Below are 26,004 nucleotides of genomic sequence, written 5' to 3'. Positions count from 1 at the left end.
CTATTGAAAGATTTACAAATTTAATTTAATAAAGAGAATTCAAATTATGACATTCTGAAACTCCACAACTGTAGCCCCCCAGAAAACAAAAAAAAAAGAGAAAAGCTGATGTACACTTTACTGAGACTTCGTTCTGCAAGACGTCCCAAAGAAACCTGGAAGGAGAATAAACGCATGTTAGACGAATCAAAATGTAAATGTGGATTTTCAGTAATTGTGTAGCAGACAGTCAAGAAGCAGACAACAAGGACGAACACACGAATCCCACCGTGACGACAGCCGACACCAGGCCTTGCAGGTTGCATCGGATTTCTTTGTTGATGCATTGCTTTTAATTTCATTCAAATATTTTATAAAATGTATTTTGTGATGAGACTCTAAAATGCTATGGATTTCAAACAAAAAGTTTTTTTTAGCATGAAATTTGAGAGATGCTATGTGACATGTTTTTATACTCGGGTGTATTAATTTGTGTGCTTATTTCCAAAGCTGTTAACTCCTTTTTATATATAAACCACTCCTACACTACAATACCCTCCACTTTTTAATTAAGATCAATGCTGCACATCTCTGTAATATTTTGGGCCAAAGTGTTTTGTAATGATTTTTCAATTAAAGCACATACGTTTTAACTACAGAAAATGATGCACGTCATTTCTAAACCTGCACGATTCAATTTAAGGATTGTGTTGGGGTGAGCTGGAGGGTGTCAAAGGAATTTTTCCAATAAAATAAAAATAGAGATAACAACTGTACTGGAACCAGCATGTCATTTATACTTAACCTCCAAATTCTAGCCATGTGCAGCGTTTTATATGTAGCAGGAGGAGACATGCTAAATTAATTGTAAAGCAGCCCACCTGTACAGTATGTTTAGCATCGCTGAGAATATTGTGAGAGGGACTCGTCTCCCTAGCCACTCCAAACAGATATAAAACACAACACTACAGTGCATGGGGCCCTCTTATGACAGACAATCTGACAGCCAGCAGCTATTTTGAGTATTGCCTAATTCTAGCACTTGTTTGTTTACCTGCTTCTCCACTTAAAAGACTTCAGCATGAATTGTGGCATTCTTCAGAATGTCGGGATTGCTGTGTATTTATTTTGAGCTTGCAGGACTGCACTCACTCTACTTGGCTTCAGCCAGATTGCACATTTGCTAATAGACCGGTCACTTGTTATAAGTGGACGCCCCTGTGAGCGACAGCTATTGAGGAGTAATTAAGCAGGGAGCAGTGTGAATGGTCATCATAAGTTTGTTAATTTAAGGGAGCCTTGGGGGAAAAACACAGTCTGATTGATTGGATAATAACTTTTAGACTGTTTCAGAGTTTCGTTATCTCACACAAGTAAACTGAAACAGAAGAGAAAAAAAAATGGATTAAAAAAAATATATATATATATAAAACCAGTCCGGTAAACTTTGTATCATCATAAACCTGCAGACATTGTGGCCATCCAGAACAGAGTTAGGCCACTGTGTTGTAGAGACAATAAGGTAATAAAAGTTAATTGTAGGCTGGAAGGTGAAGAAAACGCTTACATTTTCAGTCAGCAGTACAGACAAACCTGATTTATGTAGATTTCCCAGTTTTCAGTAAGGACTTCATTTGCATATGCTGTGTGCTTTAAAATGAAACAGATGCTTTTGAAAGTCAGTTTTAAGATGGCAAGGAAATGGCAGAGTTTTGCTGTCAACCTCTTGGCTGCTGTAATTGATGGAAGGACATTCAGTAAATGCAGATCTACCTTTACTAAGAGACAACCACTGCCATTGCCTACAGATATGACGACCTGCAGCACTGAGGATATGGTTGCTGCCATTTGTGCAGGGAGGGCTTGGATTCTGAGTTAAAGTTTGTGCTATTCACTCTTTCAGGGTGTCCATTTTTAAAATTTGCATTCTAAACAGTGACTGTCAGGAACCAGCAGAAGTATGCACTTACCAATGTATCTGTTTAACTTCCACCTTTACTGCATTAGTGATTGAGTACTGTGTGTCTACTGGCCAAACCAGACATTTCAGTGGGCCCCAATTTAAATATACATGGTATGCTATCTATCTTTCTATAATCATTTTTTCTGTAGTGGCAATACAGTAAACTTTAATGGTAAACCTTTTCTGGAAATGATCTGCTTTAGTACATTCGTGAAAAACCATACATTTAGATACATTTTTATTTGAAACCATATTTAGCACATTTCGCACTGTGAGAATGAGAGTGTGATGTGTAGCGAAACTGCCTAATGGGCCCCACACCTGGCTGTTGTTTGCATGGGTCTTTTATTGAATCTCCTGGTTTAAAAATGAATGATTTCAGTGGTGGACCAGTTGGCACGGCACCATTATTGCTTCCAAGTTTGATCCCTCAGCCTATTTAATGCATGCAAAGGTTTTCCTCCCACATTCCAAACATAGGTGCCAGTGGGCCATTGGTGATTCCGAATCGGCCCACTCTGAGTGTGGGTATGTGTGAGTGGGCCCTGCCAGGATGGACTTTGAGCCCCTGTGTATGGTGGAGCACTTCAGACAAAATTAAATAAACTTAGATAATTAAATGCATTGTGCAATATGACAAACATAACCAAAAGATATGCGACCATAAATAAATGTGTATTTTTTTTACTTATTTCTTCACTTATTTATTTCAGTGACACCATACGCAACTTGAATTATACCCTAAAATGAAAACTGTCATTTTTACCCATCAAACTTGAGAGGTGGGCTATAGTGGGCAATTTTTTTCGATTGGTGAATTGTTGGTAGAGTGGGCATACATTCTCAAACCGTCAAGTGCCACAGGCACTTCACATGTAGACTCCTGATGATAAACTGAGCTTCCTGAATTGAAGTTGCTGCTTCACACAGTAGTTCTGGACAACTCTTCCCCAGCACTTGGGTCTGTCATGCACAGTCACAGCTTTGAGCAGGAGTGTCACTGATGATTATCCAATCGAGTCAGTGCTCATTAGACTCCACCCTTTTTCAGTTTTGATGAGTGAAAAATGACAGTTTTCATTTTAAGGAGGTGTCACTGAAATAAATACATAAAGAAATAAGCAACAAAAAACATTTCATGACAAATTAATTTAGATTCACATATCATTTGGTTATTATTTATTGTCATATTTTTCAATCCATCTATTTGTGTATGTATTTATTTATGTAATTTTGTCCAAAACATTCCTCCATACATGTGGCCTTGAATTGCATTGTGTAGCTGTACAGATGTTATAAGTTGCTGCTGGTTATGGTTAACTTTTAGGGCTGCATGGTAACGGTACTGAAAAAGCACATAAAATCCCAAATTTTAAAATGGAACGGTACCACCTTTTAGTTTATTTCGGTACTGGAAGTAAATGGTGGGTTTCAGGCACCTTGTGCTCAGTCGTTTTATTAGTGTGACTGGGACCTATCAGCTCTCTGCTGTAATATACATATTTCATCTATCTTGTATCACCATCTCAAAGCCCCCACCACTGGTCTTGAGAATATATATTTATACAAACATCCTGGAGGCTAAAAGAGAGAAGATTTACTGGTAATAATTTACAGAGTGGGAGGGGATGGTGATTTATCCATTATATGGTTTGGTATCGTTTTGGTACTGGTAGTAAGGTCCGGAAGCTGGTATTGATACTGAAGTCATAATTTTAGTACTGGTGCAACACAATTAGCTTAATCTTTCATTTCCCACACAGAATCTTAAATACACATTTAAAAAAATTACTAATAGCCTAATTAGTGCACAACTCCCCCATAAGACCTCCCCTGTCACACCACCACATTGCTTACCTTATTTTGCCACTGATTTCAAAAAGTTATAACTGCTGCCAGTCTGAATCAGATCTGTAGAGAGTAAAAAGCAGAGTGTCAGACAATACATTTACTTTGCATGTATTTATTTAGCACACACTTTTATCAAAAATAAAACACAAGCAATGGCAGCTTCATAGCTGTGTTATACTTAGGATCAAATATCACATGAGGAGGATAAACTGGCAACATAGTGTCCTAAAGTTAAACCGATTAGCCAACAGTTACAATTTGCTATCTACAGAAGAGGAAGCTGACAAAAAAAAAAATCCATACCTGCAAGTTCTGTAAGGCTCTAGGTGGTTTTATTTTGTTTTTAGTAATTTGTGTGTGTATCTGTTTGCTATAATATTTATTTTATATTTATTTATTTAGGGATTTATCAAGTTTCTTTAAAAAGCCACATAAACTTCTATCTAAAAATATAAAAAAAACACAAGTGGCTATCAGGAATATCAAAGCATATGTACTTTCTAACATATGAAATTTGATTTACTTTTCCCATTAAACTATACTTTTTTTGGTGTTATTATCCTGCTAACATTTCCCCCATATACAGATTTAAATCTCACAATAGCAAAAATTTCATAAACTAAAAGCAATATAACATGTTGACAAACCTTCAGTGTCTAACAGTTTTAAAAGGTTTTTGAAAACGAGAAGTTGTAATGAAAGTGTCCTAAATAATCTTGGTGGTTTACTGATTATCGTGGAACTAATATGATGATTGGATTTCTATTTTGTATTGATTTTAGGCAGAATGTGTTTTAGTTAATGAAAAGAAAATGTCAGCAAATAACTTGTGTGTGCACGTGGCAATCACAGTCCATGATAATCACATCATAAACCAAAGTTGAGATAACCCCAAGCGTATTTAGTCCCACCATGTCAAGCTACATATCTTCTCCTCTGCAAAATGCCAGCGCTGTACCACAGATAACCGTCTTAGTTTCCTTGTCTTGGCCATTTTGATATTTGACTGAACATCACCTACAATATTTTGCCAATATCTGCATGTGATATACGCTGAATTGGTTGAGTCTTTGGAGGAGCAGGTGAAGTGAATAAAATGCCTGTAGACTGTGAGTAGAGACCTCCATTAATCTAAAGTGCCCATCTTTGGGAAGTGCACTTCTGACCACCCTGCTTAACAAATTACTTTTAATTTTCATGTGTAAATTGTTTTGCTATTTTCTTCATACTGACTGGTACTGTAAAGAAAACAGTCTCACTGAAATAGTGAAGTAAAGCATAAAACCCTAGGAGACCCCCAGATTGCATTGTAAATTAAATTATTTTCACATTTTCATTCCTGCTCCATCTAATTTGAAATTAAATTACAGTGCCTATATAAAACATTTACCCTCTTGGAAGTTTTCATATTTTATTACAGAAAAAGACTCCATAATGTCAAAGTGAAAACAGAGTGGTCCAAATTAATTCTAAATGTAAATGATAGAATAATTGCTTACATGATTGTTCAACCTCTTCAGGTCCTGATTTAGTAGACACACCTTTGGCAGCCATGACATCCTTGAGTCTGTGTGTTCAGGTCTTTCTTTTTCTCACAGCTCTGCCATTTCTCCCGCTTCTTCTCCTTTGCCACACTGCTCATCTCTGTCAGGTGTCGTGGTGATCCTGGGTGATCAGCATTTCTCAAGTGCAGCCACAAATTCTCCATTGGATTGAGATCTGGACTCAGACTCGGCCTCTCCAAGACATTCTTTTGTTGTTTAAAAGCCATTCCTGTGTTGCTTTGACTTTATCCTTGAGCTCGTTGTCTTGCTAGATAACAAATCTCACAAAGTGCAGGTTTCACGCAGACTCCATCAGGTTTTCCCCCAGGATTTCCCTGTGTTTTGCAGCATTCATTTTCCTCTCACGAGTCTTGCAAGGCCTGCTGCATAGAAGCATCTCCACAGCCTGATGCTACCAACACCATAATCATGCTTCATGTTGAAGATGGTGTGTTTCTGATAACGTGCAGTGTAATGTGCCATTTAGTCCAATTGTCAAAAAGCTCAATTTTGGACTCATCAAACCATAGGTCAGCAGCCATACCACCGGCACTTCAGAAGAGGTCACCCACCTGAAGATAAGCGTGTTCGGTCCTGGCCAATACTTGGATGGCAGATCATCTACGAAAAAGCTTAGGTTGCTGCTGAAGAGATGTTAGTGAGGCCAGCAGGGGGCACTTAGCCTGTGGTCTGAATGTCGATCCCAATGTACCAGTGCAATGACGGGGACATTGTGCTGTAAAAATGGCGGTCATGACTCTTTGTGGTCATTAAAGATCCCGGGGCATCCTTCGTAAACAGTAAGGAGTATTCTGACATCTTGTCTACATTGGCCTCCATGGCCTTGTCATTCTGGCCCCCTAATCACCCTCAGTCTATAATTGGCTATCTCTCACCACTTCACCACCGAACAGCTAATGCTTGGCGAGCTTACTGGCATAAAATGGCTGCAGTCTCATTATCCAGGAGGATGCCGCTCAGCAGTGGTTGTTGAAATGGCTCCCCACTCACTACATAAACAGCTTTGAGTTGTGAGAAATCCTATTATTAGAACCGTCCTCCGACTTCAGAGTCTTCCATGCGCCTTCCGTTAAACTGTAGCCAAGATGTCGTCCGCTTTTTCTCTTTGTCACTTTCCCTTAAATGACCCCCCCCCAAAATAGTAACTGTTGTCTGCGCAGTCTCCCAAATTTTAGGCACGGTAGCTTGTGACTCCTTCAGAGTTTCAGAGCTCTCTCGGTAGTCTCACCTCACACTTGTCATCCTCTTGCATGACCACTCAGTTTTTGCCGATGACCAGCTTTAGGCAGACTTACAGTTGGCCATACTCGTGTCTGCTTCTTCATGATTGATTAAACTGGACTACAAGGGATAGTGACTTGGACATTTTCTTGTCTTCCTCCTCTGAACTGTGCTTTTCAATTAACATCTCAGAGTTACTTGGACTGTTCTTTTGTCTTCACTGATTTAGGCTGATCCACGAATGTGGACTCCCCCACCGCAAGTTGGCCCTTTTGCATTTGAGTGCACTTATACAACAATCAAATGAAAGTCCAGACAGGTGACCGTCACTGAACTAATTCTATGACTTTGTAAAAGAACTGGCAGCAGCAATAATGATGTTAATACTTCGGCAATCTATTATTTTTGTGTTTAATATTTGTAATTAATTTTGATCACTTTTTAGATATCTGCTTTCACTTTAACATTAAGTCATTTTTTTGGTCAATGTGTAAACAGACCAGTTAAATACTCTTTTAATGAATGTTGTATAACATTAAAACAGCCAAACCTCCAATGGGGTAAATACTGTCAACCAAGTTTTATGCAGGGAATACAAACACATTTTGTGAAGCAGCGTATTCAGAAGCTGCGTTGTTAGGAAGGGGAATATTTGAGGATGCATTCTTCAATATCTCAAGGCAAATGTATCCAATTGTAAATAATATTGATACAAAAATCAGTGTTTTAAACTGTGCTTGTGCATTACAAAAAAAAAGTTGTGTAAAACAATTTTGAATCAGAAATGAAAAATGACACAATAACAGGAAGGATAGAACTTCTTATTAACGTGGAAATCTAGTCACTTGGGCACACAGGGTGTTTTCACATCTATTCTTCAAAATGCTGCAATCCTTCTGCGGATGACATGAATTATAATTAAATCTAAATTATAGTAAAGTGTTCCAGATCAAACCAGAGACACATAGTTTAATTTTTGTGACAGTTGCCACAATATGTGAGGGGCTATAAACCAATTTCTTATGTTTCTGTTCATCAGCAACCAAACCATGTAGAGAAAGGGTGTATAATAAAAATGAGGACAGATCCTTTGAATTTTACATACTGTTAAATGTTTAAATAGGTGGCACAGTGGGTAGCGCTGCTGTCTCGCAGTTAGGAGACCTGAGTTCGCTTCCCGGGTCCTCCCTGCGTGGAGTTTGCATGTTCTCCCCGTGTCTGCGTGGGTTTCCTCCCACAGTCCAAAGACATGCAGGTTAGGTGCATTGGTGATTCTAAATTGTCCCTAGTGTGTGTGTGTGCCCTGCCTGGGCTTTATTTCCTGCCTTGTGCCCAGTGTTGGCTGGGATTGGCTCCAGCAGACCCCCGTGACCCTGTGGTTAAGATATAGCATGATGGATGGATGGATAAATGTTTAAATAGAATTTTAAAAAGTTACTGTTTTTTCTGTTTACCAGCACAACCAATAAAGAGCATATCACATTTTCTATTTTTCCTTTACAAAAAAAAAAAATCCACTTCATTTTTATTAGGTTTTAAGGAATTTTTCTTTAATATAGGCTATTAAAGCTGCCATACAAATCTCTAACTATACGCTCTTCTCTCTTAGCTGATCAATTTTTATATTGCTGAGGTGCCCCCTTTCTCCTCATTTTATCATCTAAAAATTCATATTATATAGGATTTTCCTATGGAACAAGCACTATAAAATTTGTTCCAGCTGGCAAATGTGAATGAGTCAGTAACAGCACATGACTAAATGCTTCTGAGAAAATAAAATTTGTTTCTGTAGTAAGCAGAACTGTTTAAATGTTATTTATTTTTATGCTTAAAAGAAAATATATTGTGAAGTGTAACATTGATTTAGCACATAACAATGTCTCTGTACGTGCTGTAGGTGGAAAATTTATGAAACCTTTGCACAACTCCTTTAATTGAATTTTCCAAATCTCTCACCACACACAAATAATCAATACCTTTTTCAGAGAAACTTGCTCAGAATTATTACGGCCTTTCTTTTCAATTTTGTTGTCATCAGCACATACAGAGCATCTGGGTATTTGTAAGGCCACGACAGCCGAGTAATTTATATCCACCAAAAGACTAATTGCTCAGAAGGGTGACTGTTCAAGAGTGCTTACCAAACTTTTGTTAAGGCTAAGAATGGCTTTAAGCGTGATAGGTCTCCTAATGTTAGCTCAAATCCAACTAAGGTACGTCACATTTTTAGCTTGAGATTTAGAAGTATTGTGACAAGGGTTTTTTTTTTTTAAATGAGCATATTTTTTCTTTGGAAATATGTGCCTAAAATAGATAAGTATTATTGGACAGTTTACAGAAAGAGAAAAAAAAAAGTAAAATTCAAAAGCAGTTTGCTAGGCTAATTATTTTAAATTTAGAAAAACTGACGTTTTGTGACAATGACTTAGGAATAAACAGTATACCAAAAATATAAGGAGATAAAAGAGTAATTGGGATGACCAACACTTCTGATTTTGAAATCAAACTCTGGACTAGTGTACAAGGAATCTGAAAGCATGTCGCTGCCAGTTCAAAACAAAACATTGAAATCTGCAAGGAAAATTACCAGACTCATGTATATTTATCACCATCTTTATATAAAGAATCTACCATTTTCCAGTACTGGTCTGTATCTTTGTAATATCCTATCCTTATATTTAAATAAAAATTCCTAAACCTGTGCCAAACATTTGTACTTCTTCACTTCCAGATGTCACCCATGTCTGAACTGAACAATAAATGACAAGACGGTTTTATTTTGATTTTTTTTTCCTACATGAGCTGAAGTACAGAACAATGGAAGTGTATCTTGTTCATAAATTAGGAGTGTAGCCAAGTCAAGTGCGGTTCAGGGGCTTGGATTTGCAATTGTATATAAATGTGTTGTAAGACTGCGTGTCTGTATGACTTTTTGTTGTAGTATTTCAGGGCAGTGTGGTGTTGTAGGGGTTGGCGCTGCTAACTCGATGATGTAGTATCCTGGGTTTAAAACAAGTCACTGTCTGTGTGGAATCTGTATGTTCTCCAGGTATTTCGTTTTATTGCCCACATTACCAAAAATCGGCACTTCATGCTAGCTGTCAGTTCTAAAGTGGACAGGTGTTAAGACTGCACCCCATCTCTGGTAGAGATCTCCATGCTCCAAGGATGTTCTTCAGCTTCCTGTATCCCTGTATTGGATTAATGGGGTATGAGAGTCTTCTGTAGCATATTATCTCATCAGGGAGAAAGGGGATACAAGAACATTTTAGAGCAAGTGCATGTGCAGGTGTTGACAGGAGGATGTGAATTCATATTTTCTTGAACCATCCCAACATGATAATTTCTGTTTGCCTTTTTTTTTCTGGAAGCTGGTGGCATTGCTGTCTCATGCATCCCAGCTTCAAATCCTGGCCTAATCGCTGATTGTGTGCATATCCTTACCATATTCACTTTTTTTGTTTTTGTTGCAAATCCCAAAAAAATTGTAATTGTAGATTAGAAAAGTGGTCTTATGTGAGCCAAAATGAGGGTTGGATTTGACACTTCTTGCTATGCTGATCATGTAGAGAGGAGTGGTGCAGTTGAACAGTTTTTAAAACACAGACAATACTAGTGATTAATGTAACCTGCTGAAAATGGTACACCTTCTAGTAGTGTCCCAGTCTTGACGATTTAAAAAAGATACTGCTGAGAAACTACTGTTATCACTACATAAGAAACATTCTGAAGAGCTGGAAGTTGTGTTTTTCAATTAGGGTTGGATATTAGTTTGTTAGTCTTAACATACTCATCGTTATCCTCTAAATTATATGAGCATCACAGGACTTTTGCAATGAAGGTCCTGAGAGATATCTGGGCACTTGGGATGTGCGTGATTGGCCAAAAGTTTGCTCTGTGCAGCTTTAGAAAACCATTACAATGGTGCCGTTCTCACCGGAGTAATAAACGTTTTCCTGCATACAACAATTTTAAAACAAACTTTTTACGCTATCAACATGTGCCATGTGTATAGGACATGCTTTAGATTTTCTAATACAGTCCAAATTTCACGCTTTGACAGACACTGTACTGTCTGTTTTCACAGCCTTGAAAAACAATTTGTTTACTCTTAAAACAAGTCTGATGGCCACAATAGCTGCATTCTCCGGTTCAGTAAAGAGAGTACAGAAATAAAAAGGGTTTTCAAATAATGCCACCATTGATTGGAAATTGTTATGTATTTTGTTGATTTAAGTAAAGGGTGCTCATGATGTTGAGATGATAAATTTCACGGTACAGCATGTGATTAAAAATGTGACATTCCATCTGTAATTTCCCGAAAAGCAAATACCTCAAAGGCTGCACAGTATAACTAATTTAAACAATTTATGAAGCCCTTATTAAAAAAAAAAAAAAGCTAACAAAACTGTAGCAGTAACAACACTTCCATTCATATTTGACAAGATTCTCCTTTGTTTGGTGGAATCACAAGTAATTTGAATATGGACATCGAATGTGTAAAATAATCCAGACTCGGTCGATGGCAGCAGTCTCTCTCACGACGAGTCTGCCAAATGGTACCTTAGAGCTTGGTGGATACGTTCATTAAAATGCATTTTAGCACAAACGCTGTAGTGCTCACATCAGGCCACAAACACAGTCAATTCTTCAGTTAAAAATTTACAACAAAGAAATGTATGGTTTGCAAAATAATAACCAATAGCATTAGATTATTTCCATTATACGTATGCTGTTTGTTTTAGATGGAGAGAGAAATGTTTAAGATCTTTAAATTATACTAATACAATACATAGACATAATTAAAAGTGTCTGTTTTGGTGTCATAACGTTTTTAACATTATATATTTTAAAAGTAAATACATAACACATGTGCCTGTAGCTAATTTATGGGAGACAACAAAACGGAAAAAACATTTTAACACTGAAACTGAATAACTGCCTTTTAAATATGATTGCTTTTATCAGTACTTCTAAACTTGATGACATAATATTTAAAAAAAACATTAAGCTTCAATAACCACGACACCACAATTTGTTTCTTCTTTTTAAATCCCAGAGTTTTTCTAAAACAGTACTGTAATGCTTATTGTACCTGTCTGAACGGATGGATAATGTGTTTTATACAAGTCCTTCTTTCCAAGTTCCTCCACTGAAAGGAAAAAAAAAATCAATAATGTTGTTGTGAAATTTTAGAGTGAGGAAAAGAGTCACACTACTGTTTTAGCTTTCGTAATAACAACTTACTTAGCTGCCTGTTTCTTGAAAGTTCTTGTCGGATATCAGCAGAGCTGCCTTTGAAAATTCTCGCCAGTTCACTGCTGCCCTCTAGAGTCTGAAAAAGGAACACTGCAAGGCTTAGACCTTGTTGGGCATCACATTAAGTTTATTTTTGTTTTTGCGCAAACAGAACATATTTTAAGAAACAACTGGATGACATAATAGGTCAGCTTAGCAATTATGTTATGTAATGTGCTTAATGGACTGAAAGTCCCCTTCTTATTTATTAAAATGTGTCTTACATTAATAGTCATAGATACAGGTTTACTTTCCTTTCTGTCTTCACCTAGCTGTTTATATTTTGTCCTGAGCTTCACACAAGCCTTAATGTATAACTCCCAAAAAATAACTTCCTTTGTTACATTTTTTGATAAATTTAGTAGTAAACAAAATACAGACAGCAAATGCTGTTAAAAATATCACCATGACATTCTCAAGCCTTCTTAATTTAATTTGGGTGGAATTCTAGAACCAGTCCTGGATGGGGCACCAGTCTACCGCTGGATCCACTATCATACATATACAGTACATGTTAAAATGGCCAGTTGAGTGTTACCTAAAACCTAACATGCAAGTCTTTAGGATTTAGGAGAAAAGAAAACAGTGCAAAAAACACACGGACTGATGTACATGCAGACATACACAGATAATTACTGGGGCTGCTGGATCTGTAAAGCAGTACCACAACTCTACTAAAAATGTAGATCTGAAATAAATAAGTAGATAGACAATAAAAGAGAAAGAGAGGGGGAGAGAAGGGGTTTGTATCCTTTAATTACTGCATTGTAGCAGAGGTGCAGATATTGTGTAAATGACATTGGATCTAGCGTCCCGAGTTCAAATACTGCGCCCAGTTGCTGCATGTGTAGAGACTGATTGTTCTCCCTGTCTCCATGTTTTTTTTTTCCCCTGGGTACTCTGATATTCCTCCCACATCCCCAATTTCATGCTGGTTAGATTAATGTCAATTGTAATCTGCCACCATGTGCAGGTAAGCATCAGTAAGCGTGTACACATATATATATAAAATCAGATTTAGGTGTCTGTTGTATATGATGTACATAATGCAACAAATGGCACCTTTGACCTGAAACAAATTATAGTGTACAGTAAACCATTAAAAACATTTAAAGATTGATGAAACTGCTCAACAGAATACAAGTAAAAGTAAGTGTCCTTAGCGGTTGTCATCCTGCAGGCATTGCAGTAGCTTCTGGCTAATCCCCATGACCTTTCCACACAAACAGTGTAACATGTTGTTTAAGCATGGGAACGGATTAATTGTTATGACATTGGTTTCAAAAAGTTATAATTAATATTTCCTATGCTATGTTCATCTCAACTACCTTGTAATAATTTGATATCATGAATCATTTAAAACATTTAAGTATGTTATTCAGCAAAAAAAAAAAAAAAATCTCACAAGCATAAACGGAACATTCAAAGCCATAATTCCTGTGTACCACTTTCACCTGATGGTTACAGAAGAAAATATTTGATATAGGTAATTCTTACATTACATCATTTAATACCACTAATTAGAATATGTTACTTTTTTACATCATGCTGTTTTCTATAGTAAGTAAATAGTGGACATTTTTGAAACGTGGTCAGTGTACTCCATAAAACTTATGTGTTTATAAATTTGCTGACACTGACTTTAGTAAAGTCGCTACATTTAAAAATTTAAAAATAATAAAGTTATTATATGGTGTCATGTTATGAAACACTCCTAAGTATACACTTACAATCTGTCCGCTGTAGGCCTTGTAATTAAATATTGACTGTTAACACTGATGAAACTCTAAATGAAAATTCTTAACATGTGATACCTTTAAAAATTATATATTAAATTATCTTTAAGGAAACATTTCAACCTTGCTAAACATTCTCTCTTTCAATGTAAGCAAACTGTTGAAAAGAAATATAGTACCTGTAAACTTAATAATTGCTCTCTAGCTTTTTCAAAATCTTGCAGTGATTTTTCCACCTTTATTCTCAGTGAATGTAACCTATAAAAAAAAAACAACATGTTGAAAATGGAGATTTCAATTTAAATATTGAAAGGCAAAAAGCAAGTGTACTGTATATGGTTTATCTAATGATATACTAATTTTAACTTTGAGGTGTGCAGATCTTTACTTCAACTTATTTTTCATTGCATGAAATTGTATTATTAATAATAATAAAAAAAACCTTCAAAACAAGGTCAGCCAAAAAATCTTACGATTTATTTTACAACTCGAAGCAGTAGTGATTCCTCAATAGAAGAACATAAACTCATGCAACAATATGAAGGGCACACTGTTACCTTGTACCATATCAAACAACTAATTTATTACCAACAAAGGTATACTGTTGTCGTGGCTGGACATTCTGAACATTTTATTTAAACAACTACTGTAAGATATTGAAACAGAACAATTCAGCAGTTAATAGTGAGTTTATATAATATTAAGTAAGCCTTCCATTTTATCATGAATACAATAAAACAAATTCCACTGGCAGTGCCTTTAATGTGTGTAAACCATACTATATTACACAGTATATGTTTAATAAATAGGCCTAAATAGGCCTGAATCCATAAAATGCTTACAGATAATTAGTTTTGAAGGTTCAGTGAGCTACACATAGATCTTTCTGTTCCATAGCAGTTTGGAGTCTTTTAATATAAGAAAGTAGAAAGAGTTTTATGCAATTCTCACATTTCTAACATATGACAAACAAGTCATAGGTAGTACTAATCGCGTAACACAGACAATGTGAGAGGCAAATGGCCTTCAGAATTATGTTCAAGCTGGGTTGCTTTTGCAAGCACGTAGGCAATAAGCAGCTTCAACTTGGCAGCCTACCACTGCCCCGTGACTCTACACTTCTATTTCTGACAGCATCATAAGAGAGTGAGAAATCAAGGAATGGATTTTAAATTTTACACAAAATTAAAATGCAATGAATGAAGTGAAATCTGTAGCGATCAAATAATGTGTTGCCCTTTACTACTAAAAATGCATATGCAAAATGTAAATCAAAATAAATGAATAATAAAACAGGAGTTGTTTTGCTTTGGTTTATGGGATAAGCAAAAGTGTTGTGACAAAATATCCTAAAATACGCACAATAATTTTAAATAAACATTTCTTAACAAGTCAATACATCTAACAATAAGAAAGACAAGATTCAGTGCCTCAGCATAAAAACGTTTCACTAAATTTTATTTTTGTTCAGCCTGAAATGTGTTTTTCAATACTGGTAAACTGCCAAACTGTGCTGTTGAATGCACACATACTGTGTGATGCAACTGTACGGAGGGGCTTACCTGTCTTCTTGGGAATTAGGGTTTGCCTTGTCAGTCGGATGGAAAGCCTTTTCTTTTGTGGCAACAGTTCCAGCTTTTAAACAGAAGAACATTCAGAATTTTTGGTTATTTTCAATCATCACTGATATTTTTGACAAGCCTGAACCCTATTACAGAACTCCAGACACCCTGAATACAAAACACTGTGACCTCTATGGTGTGGCAGTGCTGCAGCATTAAAGCACAGATCAGCAGGTTCAAAAACAAGTTTGCCCCTTGAGGTATGTGCCATGATCAGTTCAAATGCCACTAAACTGAAACCAAATACCATACTTTCCATACTGCTTTCTTTACATTGCCATCAGATGTCCCCAACTCCCCCCTTATATTGTTTTTCATACCATATCACTGTGATTTCAATTTATTTTACTTGTTACTGATAACGCAAATAAAACTTCAAATGCAATGATTATGTATGGCAAAGTTTGAAATTAAGCTTGATCATAAAAAACAGGCATTTAAAATTTTTGTTCTTTTAAATATTACTTTATAAATTATATATTTAATTATTATGTCAATGAAACATTAACTACTACATTATTTCAAGCACTAAAATGTGCTATTACATACTTTAACAAACATTTACTATAATGAATCTTAAAATACATTTGTTCTCAATAGTAATTCAGGTATAATCTCTGTACTTATTCCATCATATCGCTTCATAAACCTGGAAACAAATCTATAATAAAGATTTTTAAATTAACTCTACAGCGCTAAAAGCGATGGACATACAGACCATTTAGGATTTGTTTATTGTAAATTGACCCATTCTACTAGTCTGGCTCTAAATATACTGTAAATGGAATTAAAGTAATTATTAAAATAATGCAAAAATAAACAATATTTTAAAATGTCAATTTAAATGTCAAAAAAACAAACATAAAAAGAATATAAGGAACTGAGAAATATAAAAGTTACTGAATCAAATCTGAAATTACAATTTCAAAAATAAAGACTACAAACAAGAGTTTGCCAATGTGGGGGGCATAAACTTGGCATTGTCACCTGGTCATTTTGAGTATAACTTGGTTTGTATATGAAGCCTAATGAGCACTGGCAGCATGTTTTTTTGTAAAGGCGGCATTTGAAAATTCTTTTTTAGATGTTTCTTCCCACTCGGATGAAGCTTAAATCCCACTTCCTATCTTAAACTATTTGAAGTAGATTTTTTTAACAATAAAATGCAATCAGAACGATAGAAGCACAATGGCTTTTATATGTCTTAAGAAGTGAAGCTAAGATTGCTATCTTTGCTATGTGAACAATCTGGATTTTAGGAAACAAGACAAATTGGAGACAAAAGTACAAAACACATGTTAATATTTCCACAATCTGCAAGTTTCCAATTAGTTGTATTATTTTGTTTCCCTAAAATAGGTGTGTTTGGGATATTAAAACTTTCTCAGCTGGATACTTTATGAAAGAACTGTCCAAAAACTAGAAACTCCTATTCCAACAGAGAGAGGGGTAAGGTTAACTACTGCAATACACTGGTCCCCAGGTTCATTGCTGGAGGATCCCTGTGGTTGCAGGTTTTTATTCCAACTAATTTCACAATCAGTGCATCACTCTTACTTTTATTGATCTCACTGTTTAGTTAGTTGGCCCAAAATAGTTCTAAGAAATGCATTACTAATATTTGTATTCTTTGTCATAGCTTTAAATATGCATAACTTTTGCTACATTTGTTTTTATTTACCCTTTAATTGTACAGTATGCAAATGCAGATAAAACTAAATGCTAAATGGCATCAATTATTTTAGTGCCATGTTTCCTAAAAAGCAGAGATGTGGAAATGGCACTGAAGTCATGGCTTCCTTTTAGCATTCACTGTCTTTATGTTAGGTACGGTTACCTATCTGTATCGATTTATTTATCTATTTTCTATCCAGCTGTTGTACTACATCTAAATCCAGAAGTGTTCACTAATGTTAAATAAAATCAGGGCATGCATTCAGTTCAGATAGAGTTCACTTTCCATTACAGTGCCTACCAGTGTAAGTTTAGTCATTTTTCAGAAACATCCTATTACACATCTTTATGAACTACTGAAAACCAATTATAAAGAGCACAACTCTAAGATCAAACACTCGTATTGCCAAAATCAATTTAACATGAGATCTTTGTCTTTATGCGCAAGTGAAAGTTTCAAAAACATGTACAGCCGAGTTATAATAAATCACTGATACTACTGTATACGTGTCAAAATGGCCACAGGCTGCTGTCCTCAGATATTACATGTACTCCACATACACAGTGCCCACAGTCAGCAGCTTACGACTGCATGCTAAGGCCTATATAATCTTGAACTGAACCTTTCTTTGAAGAAGAAACTTGCTTTGATGTGTCAATTGGGCTTATATGGCAGGTTCCAGTCACAGGAGAGAATGTTTTATCGGCTAGGTGGCTTTTTTTAGGTGTCGTTTGACCCTGAGGATGAAAGAAAGAGAGTATGAACAGAACATTAACATATATAATCAAAAAGGGAAAAAAAAAGATTCCTTTTAGAAGAAATAAATCAGTTGTACCCACTTTTTTTGTGTCTTGGTCCCCTAACTGGAGGGATCTTCTTACTCTGGAAGAAATGGTACAGTTTGTTGTTATAAAGGGTTTACAGTTTCTAAATAAGTTAGTAACTTCATATCACAGACCAAATAGCAGCTAGAATATGCAGATTATTATTTTAACTCGTCGATACTGTTCTCATGTCCAATTTCTTAGGCATGATTGTCTCAATTAATTATGACACAAGGCACATGGAGAAAACAAGACTGATATTTGGACATTAGGGTAACACCTCACAGACAGTGACTGGGCTTGGAAAAAAAATGCACTTTTCTGAATCTGCGAGACACCCCCAGAATTCTTCCAAATGAGTTAATTTTACAGTATTAGTATTTCATTTAGTAATATTTAACATCTATGGCATTCAGATTTTGTTTTTAATCCATGTTGGCCCATCTACTGTTAAGTATAAATTCACTCAACTGCTGAATTCTCTTAAAGCGTCACCTTTTTATATGATCTGTATATAAACCTTTTGAGTGCAGTTGTGTCATAACAACAACATTCATAACAGAACACAATTCATAACTTAACTGTAGAGCAGCTTTAGGATTCACTTTCATTAATGCACATCACTCTTTGACTCACTGCTGCATGAATGCAGATATCCTTTACAAAACTAAATTGCAACTGTAGGAATATCCAGCACAACCTTAGCAGCTCAGTTCTTTCTTGCTAGATGATGGATCCTGTCAAGTACTCATTGGTAATGTACGATAGCAAGCAAAATAACAAAACATCTAACAATATGTTTGTTCTGCCAGCTTATATGAAGCAAGAAATTACTTTGGAAACAACCAGAACATAAGACGTTCACCAGTAGACAAGCAACAATTTGTAACTGGGAAGTTAAAATACACTATTGGCAAAACAGAAGTTAAGACCCAAACCTGTCGCCTAAATTTTATATGCAATAGATTAGTTTGCCAGGAACACCTGCTGAAGAAACATGCTAACTTTTTGTGTTTTCCTACATAAATTCTGGAGACCTTTATACCATCTTAATGGTGACATCGCTCACTGCACATTTCCAGTTCATTTTCTGGTCGAAGTGGTAGTAACCACACCACAAAATAACAGTGTGCATGATAAATAAAATGACACTGAAAAAAACACGCTAAACTATTTCAACTGAATTAAATACATTTCAAACAGAAAAAAATGTTATGGGAATTATAATCTGCATGTTCCAAAATCTAATATGACAGGAAAAGGTCCCCAACATACTACAAAAAAGGCAAGAATTTTTTTTAAATCAAATCATAAAAATATTAATATCAATGACTCCATTAGGAGGAGGGCCACCCTTTGGCTTCAGAACAGCTTTGGTACTCCTTGGAATGTGTTCTAGAAATCCTATACTGCGTTTAATAAGATACTGCACCATTGTTCAAAAATGAAAGCCTCCAGTTCTTTGAAGGAGGAGAAGGAAATCTACTGCTCCCTCTATTGCACTCTAGGGATTCTCATAAAGATTCAAAGATCTTTAGAAATGGTGATTATCAGCCAAGGAAAGCCTCTCAGTTGATCCTGGCATTAATGACACCACAATTGAATTAGCTTACAATTGGAATTGGAGAGCAGAATGAGGGAACACTGTTTGCACTATAAAAATGGCCCCATATTCCTTGGCCATTATATGATCACACAGAGCAAACACTCCCAGAAACTTTGTACCCCTGGCTCCACAGTGCAGCCGTTGACACAGAGGGGAAGGTGAGTGTCATGGTTCTTCTTCCCGATATGTCAAATGTGATCTCCTTTATTTTACCAAAATCAGAGTCTGTTGTTCTTTTGCCAATCCATGAGTTGTTAGATGTCATCAGTGGAGATGACGAGAAATTTTCAGATGGAAGGTCGATCAATCACTGCTGTGCTTTCCGCAGACTTAATGATGTGGTTCATGCTGTAACTGTTGCAGACATTCATGGGTCACCAGGGTGAAGAATAGAGGATTGGAGACACAGCCTTGGGGGACACCAGTGCTCAGAATAATGGTATGTGATGTATTATTTCCAATTAAGACTGAATGCAGTCTGTCTGTCGGGAAGACTAATATCCAATTGCAGAGAAGGGTTTCCAGGCCCAGTAGAGCAAGCTTGCCCACAAGGTGCCGAGAGACAATTGTACCAAATGTGGAAAGAACGTCTAAGAAGAGCATCTGCATGTACATGTCCTGACCCTCTCGGTGGGTCAGGTTCATGTGCAGTGCAGTGGCTATGGCATTACTGATGGAGTGATTAGGATGTTAAGAAAACTGGAATGGATCCAGGAAAGGGTCTGGATGTTATATGGGCCTAGATCCATCTCTCAAAGCACTTCATCATGATGGCAGTGAGTGCTACGCAGTGGTAGTCACTGAGGCACAGAACAGTTGACTCCTTTGGTACACTTACGATAGAGGTGACTTTAAAACATAGTGGAACTACAGCATGGTCTGGAGAGGTGTTAAAGATGGCGATGACTACATGTGTAAGTTAGCATTTTGTTATTTATCTGGGGCTGCTTTCAAACCCCCCATAGACATAATGTTGTTTGTCAGACCTCTGTTATAGCTAACACAAATGGCCAATCAGGCATCAATCAAACAAGAATCTCGTTTGTAGCCGTGTTCCTAACTGTGATTTAGTTACTTCAGTCTTCACATCCTTTTTCATGTGGAGTTTCTGCTACTTTGTCCAACCCTGAATGTGTCCGTTTGGGTTTTCTTAAGGTAATACCATTTCCTCCTACATTACAGTAACCTAAATGTTAGGATATCTGGTGACTTTAAAATGCCATTGTGTATGGGCTCAAAAGGTCCACAATATGTCTACAGACCTTAGCTTGTTGTGACATCGCGATTGTCTGCTACAGGACGCTACCAACTTGCAATTAGCTCTTCCCGTTTTAGAAATGTAACTCTGGCAAACTCTGTTCAGTACTTTTTCAGAGAATTAGTGAATTTATTGCAGTGCCTTGCTGGCAGGATTATAAACCTTTCTTGTTTAATTTGGCTTCTCTTTGGCTAGATATACTTTTGCGGTGTTTCTAAAATACTCCTGGATGTTTATCTGACAACTTTCCTAGTCTCGTGAACACTGCACTTTCAAATTCATCACAGACGAAAGTGATCAGAAACTCCAACTGTTGTGCACCCTTAATGAAGTGGTAATTACATTTGTATAAATCAGCTACATTTTAGTTTAAAAATCACATCTGTGTATATATATCTTAAATGTTAAGCTCTTTACATTATTTAAAATTTATCTCATTATTGACTGTTTCAGACGGTTGTAGTGAAACACATATTGTTACTTTTAAACCAGTAATACTTTTAACTTAACTATTACACTTCGCCCATTTTGTAGTGTATGTGTAGGCTAGTCGAGGATTGGGGGGGGCAGGGAGTTTAGGACAGGCCAGGTTTAGATCCATACATGGAAGAACAAACAATGGTGTAGAAATAAAAATGCATAGTAATGTAAATTCTAAGCAAACACGTAAATGTAGAAGGAGTAACACATTAAAAATAGCTTGCCTTAATGCTAGTAGTATCAAAAATAAGGTAAGTGAGTTGGAGTTGTATGTAGCAGAGCATAATTATGATATTATAGCAATAACGGAAACCTGGCTAAATAACAAAGATGGGGATGAGTGCAACACAGAGGGATACACATTTTTTAGGAGGATAGACAGAACAGAAAAGGAGGTGGAGTTGCTGTTTATGCCAAACAGGGTTTAAATGTAAGACATCTTCAGTTGGATGATGAGCCCCATCTTAGTGAGGACGTGTGGCTTCACCTGGAAAATATTAGGGAAAAAGGTCTTATGTTAGGAGTGTGTTATAGACCACTGTCACACACGTGCGCATGGGAACCAGCTGAAGGGCCTAAACACTAGTAATTCTACGCCAGGCCAGGGGGTGGAGGAGTGTACTGACTTTCTCTCTCAGTCCCTTGCAGACCTATCCCGGGAAATCCCGCCTGTTGCCGGCCCCAAGGATGATGTCACTTCCGGGCACAAGGACACCACTCCCAGTTCCGGCATAGATGACGTCACTTCCCTTCCAGCCCTTTAAAACTGCCATCTTGCCTCAGTACAGGCAGTTCTGTTCTGGACTCTGAACTAAGCACATCGTGCTATTTACAACTACTTTTGCAGCCGATTCAATTATACGGGTGGCTGCCCCAAATCTTTACGATGTCTCCGACTCATTCTCATCACACCACCCAATTCAGACAGTAACTTCAACACACATCTTTTTAGTAATATCAAAAAGGCAAGTTTACAGGGGGATATTATAGTCATGGGGGACTTTAATTATCCAAATATTAACTGGGATAACCTTGCAGATGGAGGAGTACAAGAGCAGGAGTTTTTAGAAGTAATCAGCGACTGTTTTTTAACACAGCATGTTAAAGCACCAACACGGGGTGAAGCCTGTCTGGATTTAGTATTCTGTAATAATCAGGATAGAATTGAGGGTGTAGAGGTGATTGAACCACTAGGGTCAAGTGACCATAATGTAATACAATTCTCAGTATTTTGTAAGAGTGCAGATGCAAAGACTAAAATTGTTAAGTTGAACTTTAGTAGGGCTAATTTTGAGCAGATGTGACAAAGTCTAAGTAGGATAGACTGGGATAAGCTTTTAAATGTGGAGACAGTCGAGGAGCAGTGGAACAGGTTTAAAAATGTTTTACATGTAATGCAGGACAGATACACACCTAAACTTGGAATTAATAGGAAACTAAAAAAAACTCCACGGTGGATTAATAAAGATTTAAAAAAGAAGTTGCAAAGGAAAAAACTGCTTTATAAGGCATATAAGACTAATGACTGCAAAGTGAATCGTAGAGCGTATGAGAACATGAGGGCAACCATTAAGAAGGCTATCAGGGAGGCTAAAAGACAGTTGGAGAGGAATATAGCAGATAAGGCGAAAGAAGACCCCAAGAGATTCTTTCAGTATTTTAGTAATAAAAGAACAGTTAAGGAGGAGGTGAAGTTCATCAGGAATAGTAAAGGGGAATTGAAAGACACAGACAGTGAAATAGCGAATGCCCTGAACTTACATTTTTCTGAGGTGTTCACAAGTTGATAATCTCAGAGCAGTAACAGGGACTACTAAGGAGGGAGTGAGGGATTTGGAAATTGTAGAGGGAGAAGAGTTGCTCAGATTAAATAAGATGAAATCAAACAATTCACCAGGACCAGATCATATTTATCCTTGTATTCTTAAGGAGGCTAGCGAGTACAGATATAAACCCTGGACACATTTTTAGGAAGTCACTGAGCACTGGAGAGATTCCGAAGGACTGGAAAATGGCAAATATCCCATTATATAAAAAGGGCGACAGGGCAGATCCAAACAACTATAGGCCAGTAAGCTTAACAAGCATCACAGGAAAATTAATGGAAGGAATTATTAAGGATAAGATTGAGCAACACATGACAAGGACAGGAGTTATTCTGAACAGTCAGCAGGGGTTCAGAAGAGGGAGGTCGTGTTTTACTAACATGCTGGAATTCTATGAGGAGGCAACAAAAGGATACGATCAAAGTGGAGCTTATGATATTATTTATCTGGACTTTCAGAAAGCATTTGATAAGGTGCCACATGAGAGGTTGGGCATTAAACTAAAAGAAGTGGGAGTTCAGGGTGATGTTTTTAGATGGGTGCAGAATTGGCTCAGACACAGGAAGCAGAGGGTGCGAGGAACCTCATCAGAACTGGCTGATGTTAAGAGTGGTGACCAGCAGGGGTCAGTGCTGGGGTCGCTGCTATTTTTAATATATATAAATGATTTAGATAGGAATATAAGTAACAAGCTGGTTAAGTTTGCAGATGACTAGCAGATAATTTGGAACCTGCTATATCATTACAGAAGGACTTGGATAGCATACAGGCTTGGGCAGATTTGTGGCAGATGAAATTTAATGTCAGTAAATGTAAAGAATTACACATAGGAAGTAAAAATGTTAGGTTTGAATACACAATGGGCGGTCGGAAAATCGAGAGTACACCTTATGAGAAGGATTTAGGAGTCATAGTGGACTCTAAGCTATCAACTCCCTGACAGTGTTCAGAAGCCATTAAGAAGGCTAACAGACTGTCAGGTTATATAGCCTTGCGTGTGGAGTACAACGTACAGGAGGTTCTGCTCAAGCTTTATAACACACTGGTGAAGCCTCATCTTGAGTACTGGGTGCAGTTTTGGTCTCCAGGCTACAAAAAGGACATAACAGTGCTAGAAAAGGTCCAGAGAAGAGCGATGAGGCTGATTCCAGGGCTACAGGGGGTGAATTATGAGGAAAGATTAAAAGAGCTGAGCCTTTACAGTTTAAACAAAAGAAGATTAAGAGGTGACATGATTGAAGTGTTTAAAATGTTTTAGGGAATTAGTACAGTGGATCGAGACTTGTATTTTAAAATGAGTTCATCAAGAAAATGGAGACACAGTTGGAAACTTGTTAAGGGTAAATTTCGCACAAACATTAGGAAGTTGTTCTTTACACAAAGAATAGACACTTGGAATAAGATACCAAGTAGTATAGTAGACAGTAAGACGTTATACATGCAGTGCATTTGTCATTCCAACATATGGCGCAGTATAAACATTAACATCGCTTTTACAAATGCTGTACCAAATGTCATAACGTACATATATGCATTGCATTTGTCATTCCAACAGATGGGGCATCACACACATTTGTAGTAATGCATCTTATTATTACAAATGTGTGTGATGCGCCATCTGTTGAAATAAAAAATGCAATGCATTTTATCACTACATGCATATACTGTACTGTAAGATACATTTCAATAGATAGAATGTATGATGTCTGTATTGATTACTTACATTTCAGCCTTTCTTAGATGGGTAGCACAGTTGGTTGGCATATATTAGTACATTGCTATTCTTAATTTATTAATTTCATTCTTTATTGTAGTCACTATTAAATTAATATTTGCTTTCCTTCTTTCTGTTTTGTCAAAGGAAACCACACATACATATGAACTATGATGATTTATCTTACACCACTAACTTTTAATAATAAAACAGTAATAATAATATTGCATCTCTGTAACCAACATTCTGAATATAATGGAATATCTGGCTTTACAGGTCACTTAGATTTGTATTTTTAATAAAATTTATAAAGAACATTCTCACTTTCTCAACTGTTCTTACCAGGGCAATGAAGAATTGCAACTACGGTTACAGTGAGGTCACAAATTCGGCTTTATTATCCAACTCCTCTGCAACAGTATGTGTACCTTATGAAGGATTTGTGCACTAGCATCCCTGGTTCCCACCCACTTCAGTAGTTTCCTGTCCACAGATATATTTTTGGAAAATGAATTACTTCACCTTAATTATATTTGCTTACTTTTGTTTTTCTAGGTGTAGCACAGTGTTTGGTTCTGATGACTTGCGATTTCTGTGCATCTTGTACTCAAATTCAGCACCCTGTCGTTGTCCACTTACACCTTCTCCCGATGTGCGTGATGTATTTTATTGTATTTTATCGTATTTCACTTACGGATTAGGTCAACTGGGAATTCCAAACTGCGTTTAATGTGCGTGTGATTCCCGCGATGGACTGGCGCCCCGTCCGGGGTTTGTTTCTGTCAAGCGCCCTATTCTACTGTCCACCCCGTAGCGACCCTGGCATAAAAATAATAAGCTTTCTGATGGATTACAATCCTTTCTCGATATCATTGTGCCCCCTCCAAGGTGCTCCTAATGTCTATCAACCCTACAATGCTGTTTATGCTGCGATTACTGACTTGACTGAAAGTCACGGAAAATACACAGAGATTACGGGCATGGGCAGTTAAGATAGAGATGCCAATATATAAATACACATCAGTGGAGAGTGAAGACATAGATAATTAACATACAACAATACCAATATAATTATAAAGGACGTTTAGATTTTACACATCATCATCACATCTTAAAAAGCCGAGAGCCGGTGCCTTAAAGTAGGAAGGCAGCAAAAATACAAAGCTATAACTTGTTTAAAAGCGACAATAGTCTTTAAATACCAAGATTATAAAATCAGTTATGTGAAAGCTTACCGTGGCCTAATTCCCATATTATTCATCTTCTACAAAACTAAACTGAACTACAAATATCTCGAAGAACCTCCGAAAGACGCCAAAATGGCAAAAAAAAAGCGGCACGTTAGAAATTGGCGCGGTGCAACAGCGTTATGATCCGTGGGGGTGC

The 26,004-nt window shown here is 36.9% G+C and overlaps 1 protein-coding gene across 1 annotated transcript; it reads right to left on the bottom strand.

The window, feature by feature from the left end:
* Window position 1: 1 nt before the first annotated feature.
* Window positions 2-26,004, bottom strand: si:dkey-148h10.5 (uncharacterized protein LOC107988039 homolog). The gene is made up of 9 exons (XM_039734574.1): window positions 25,854-26,004; window positions 17,750-17,792; window positions 17,533-17,647; window positions 15,176-15,248; window positions 13,793-13,871; window positions 11,827-11,914; window positions 11,675-11,731; window positions 3,800-3,853; window positions 2-155 (listed from the first exon to the last, which is right to left on the bottom strand). Exons 1-8 carry the CDS (start codon window positions 25,877-25,879, stop codon window positions 3,801-3,803), a joined length of 534 nt encoding a protein of 177 aa, XP_039590508.1. The 5' UTR covers window positions 25,880-26,004; the 3' UTR covers window positions 2-155; window position 3,800.

The sequence above is a fragment of the Polypterus senegalus genome, chromosome 14 (genome assembly GCF_016835505.1).
Source record: "Polypterus senegalus isolate Bchr_013 chromosome 14, ASM1683550v1, whole genome shotgun sequence".
Taxonomy (NCBI): domain Eukaryota; kingdom Metazoa; phylum Chordata; class Cladistia; order Polypteriformes; family Polypteridae; genus Polypterus; species Polypterus senegalus.
Note: the sequence above shows the minus strand (reverse complement) of the source record. Positions and strands in the feature narration are given on the sequence as shown.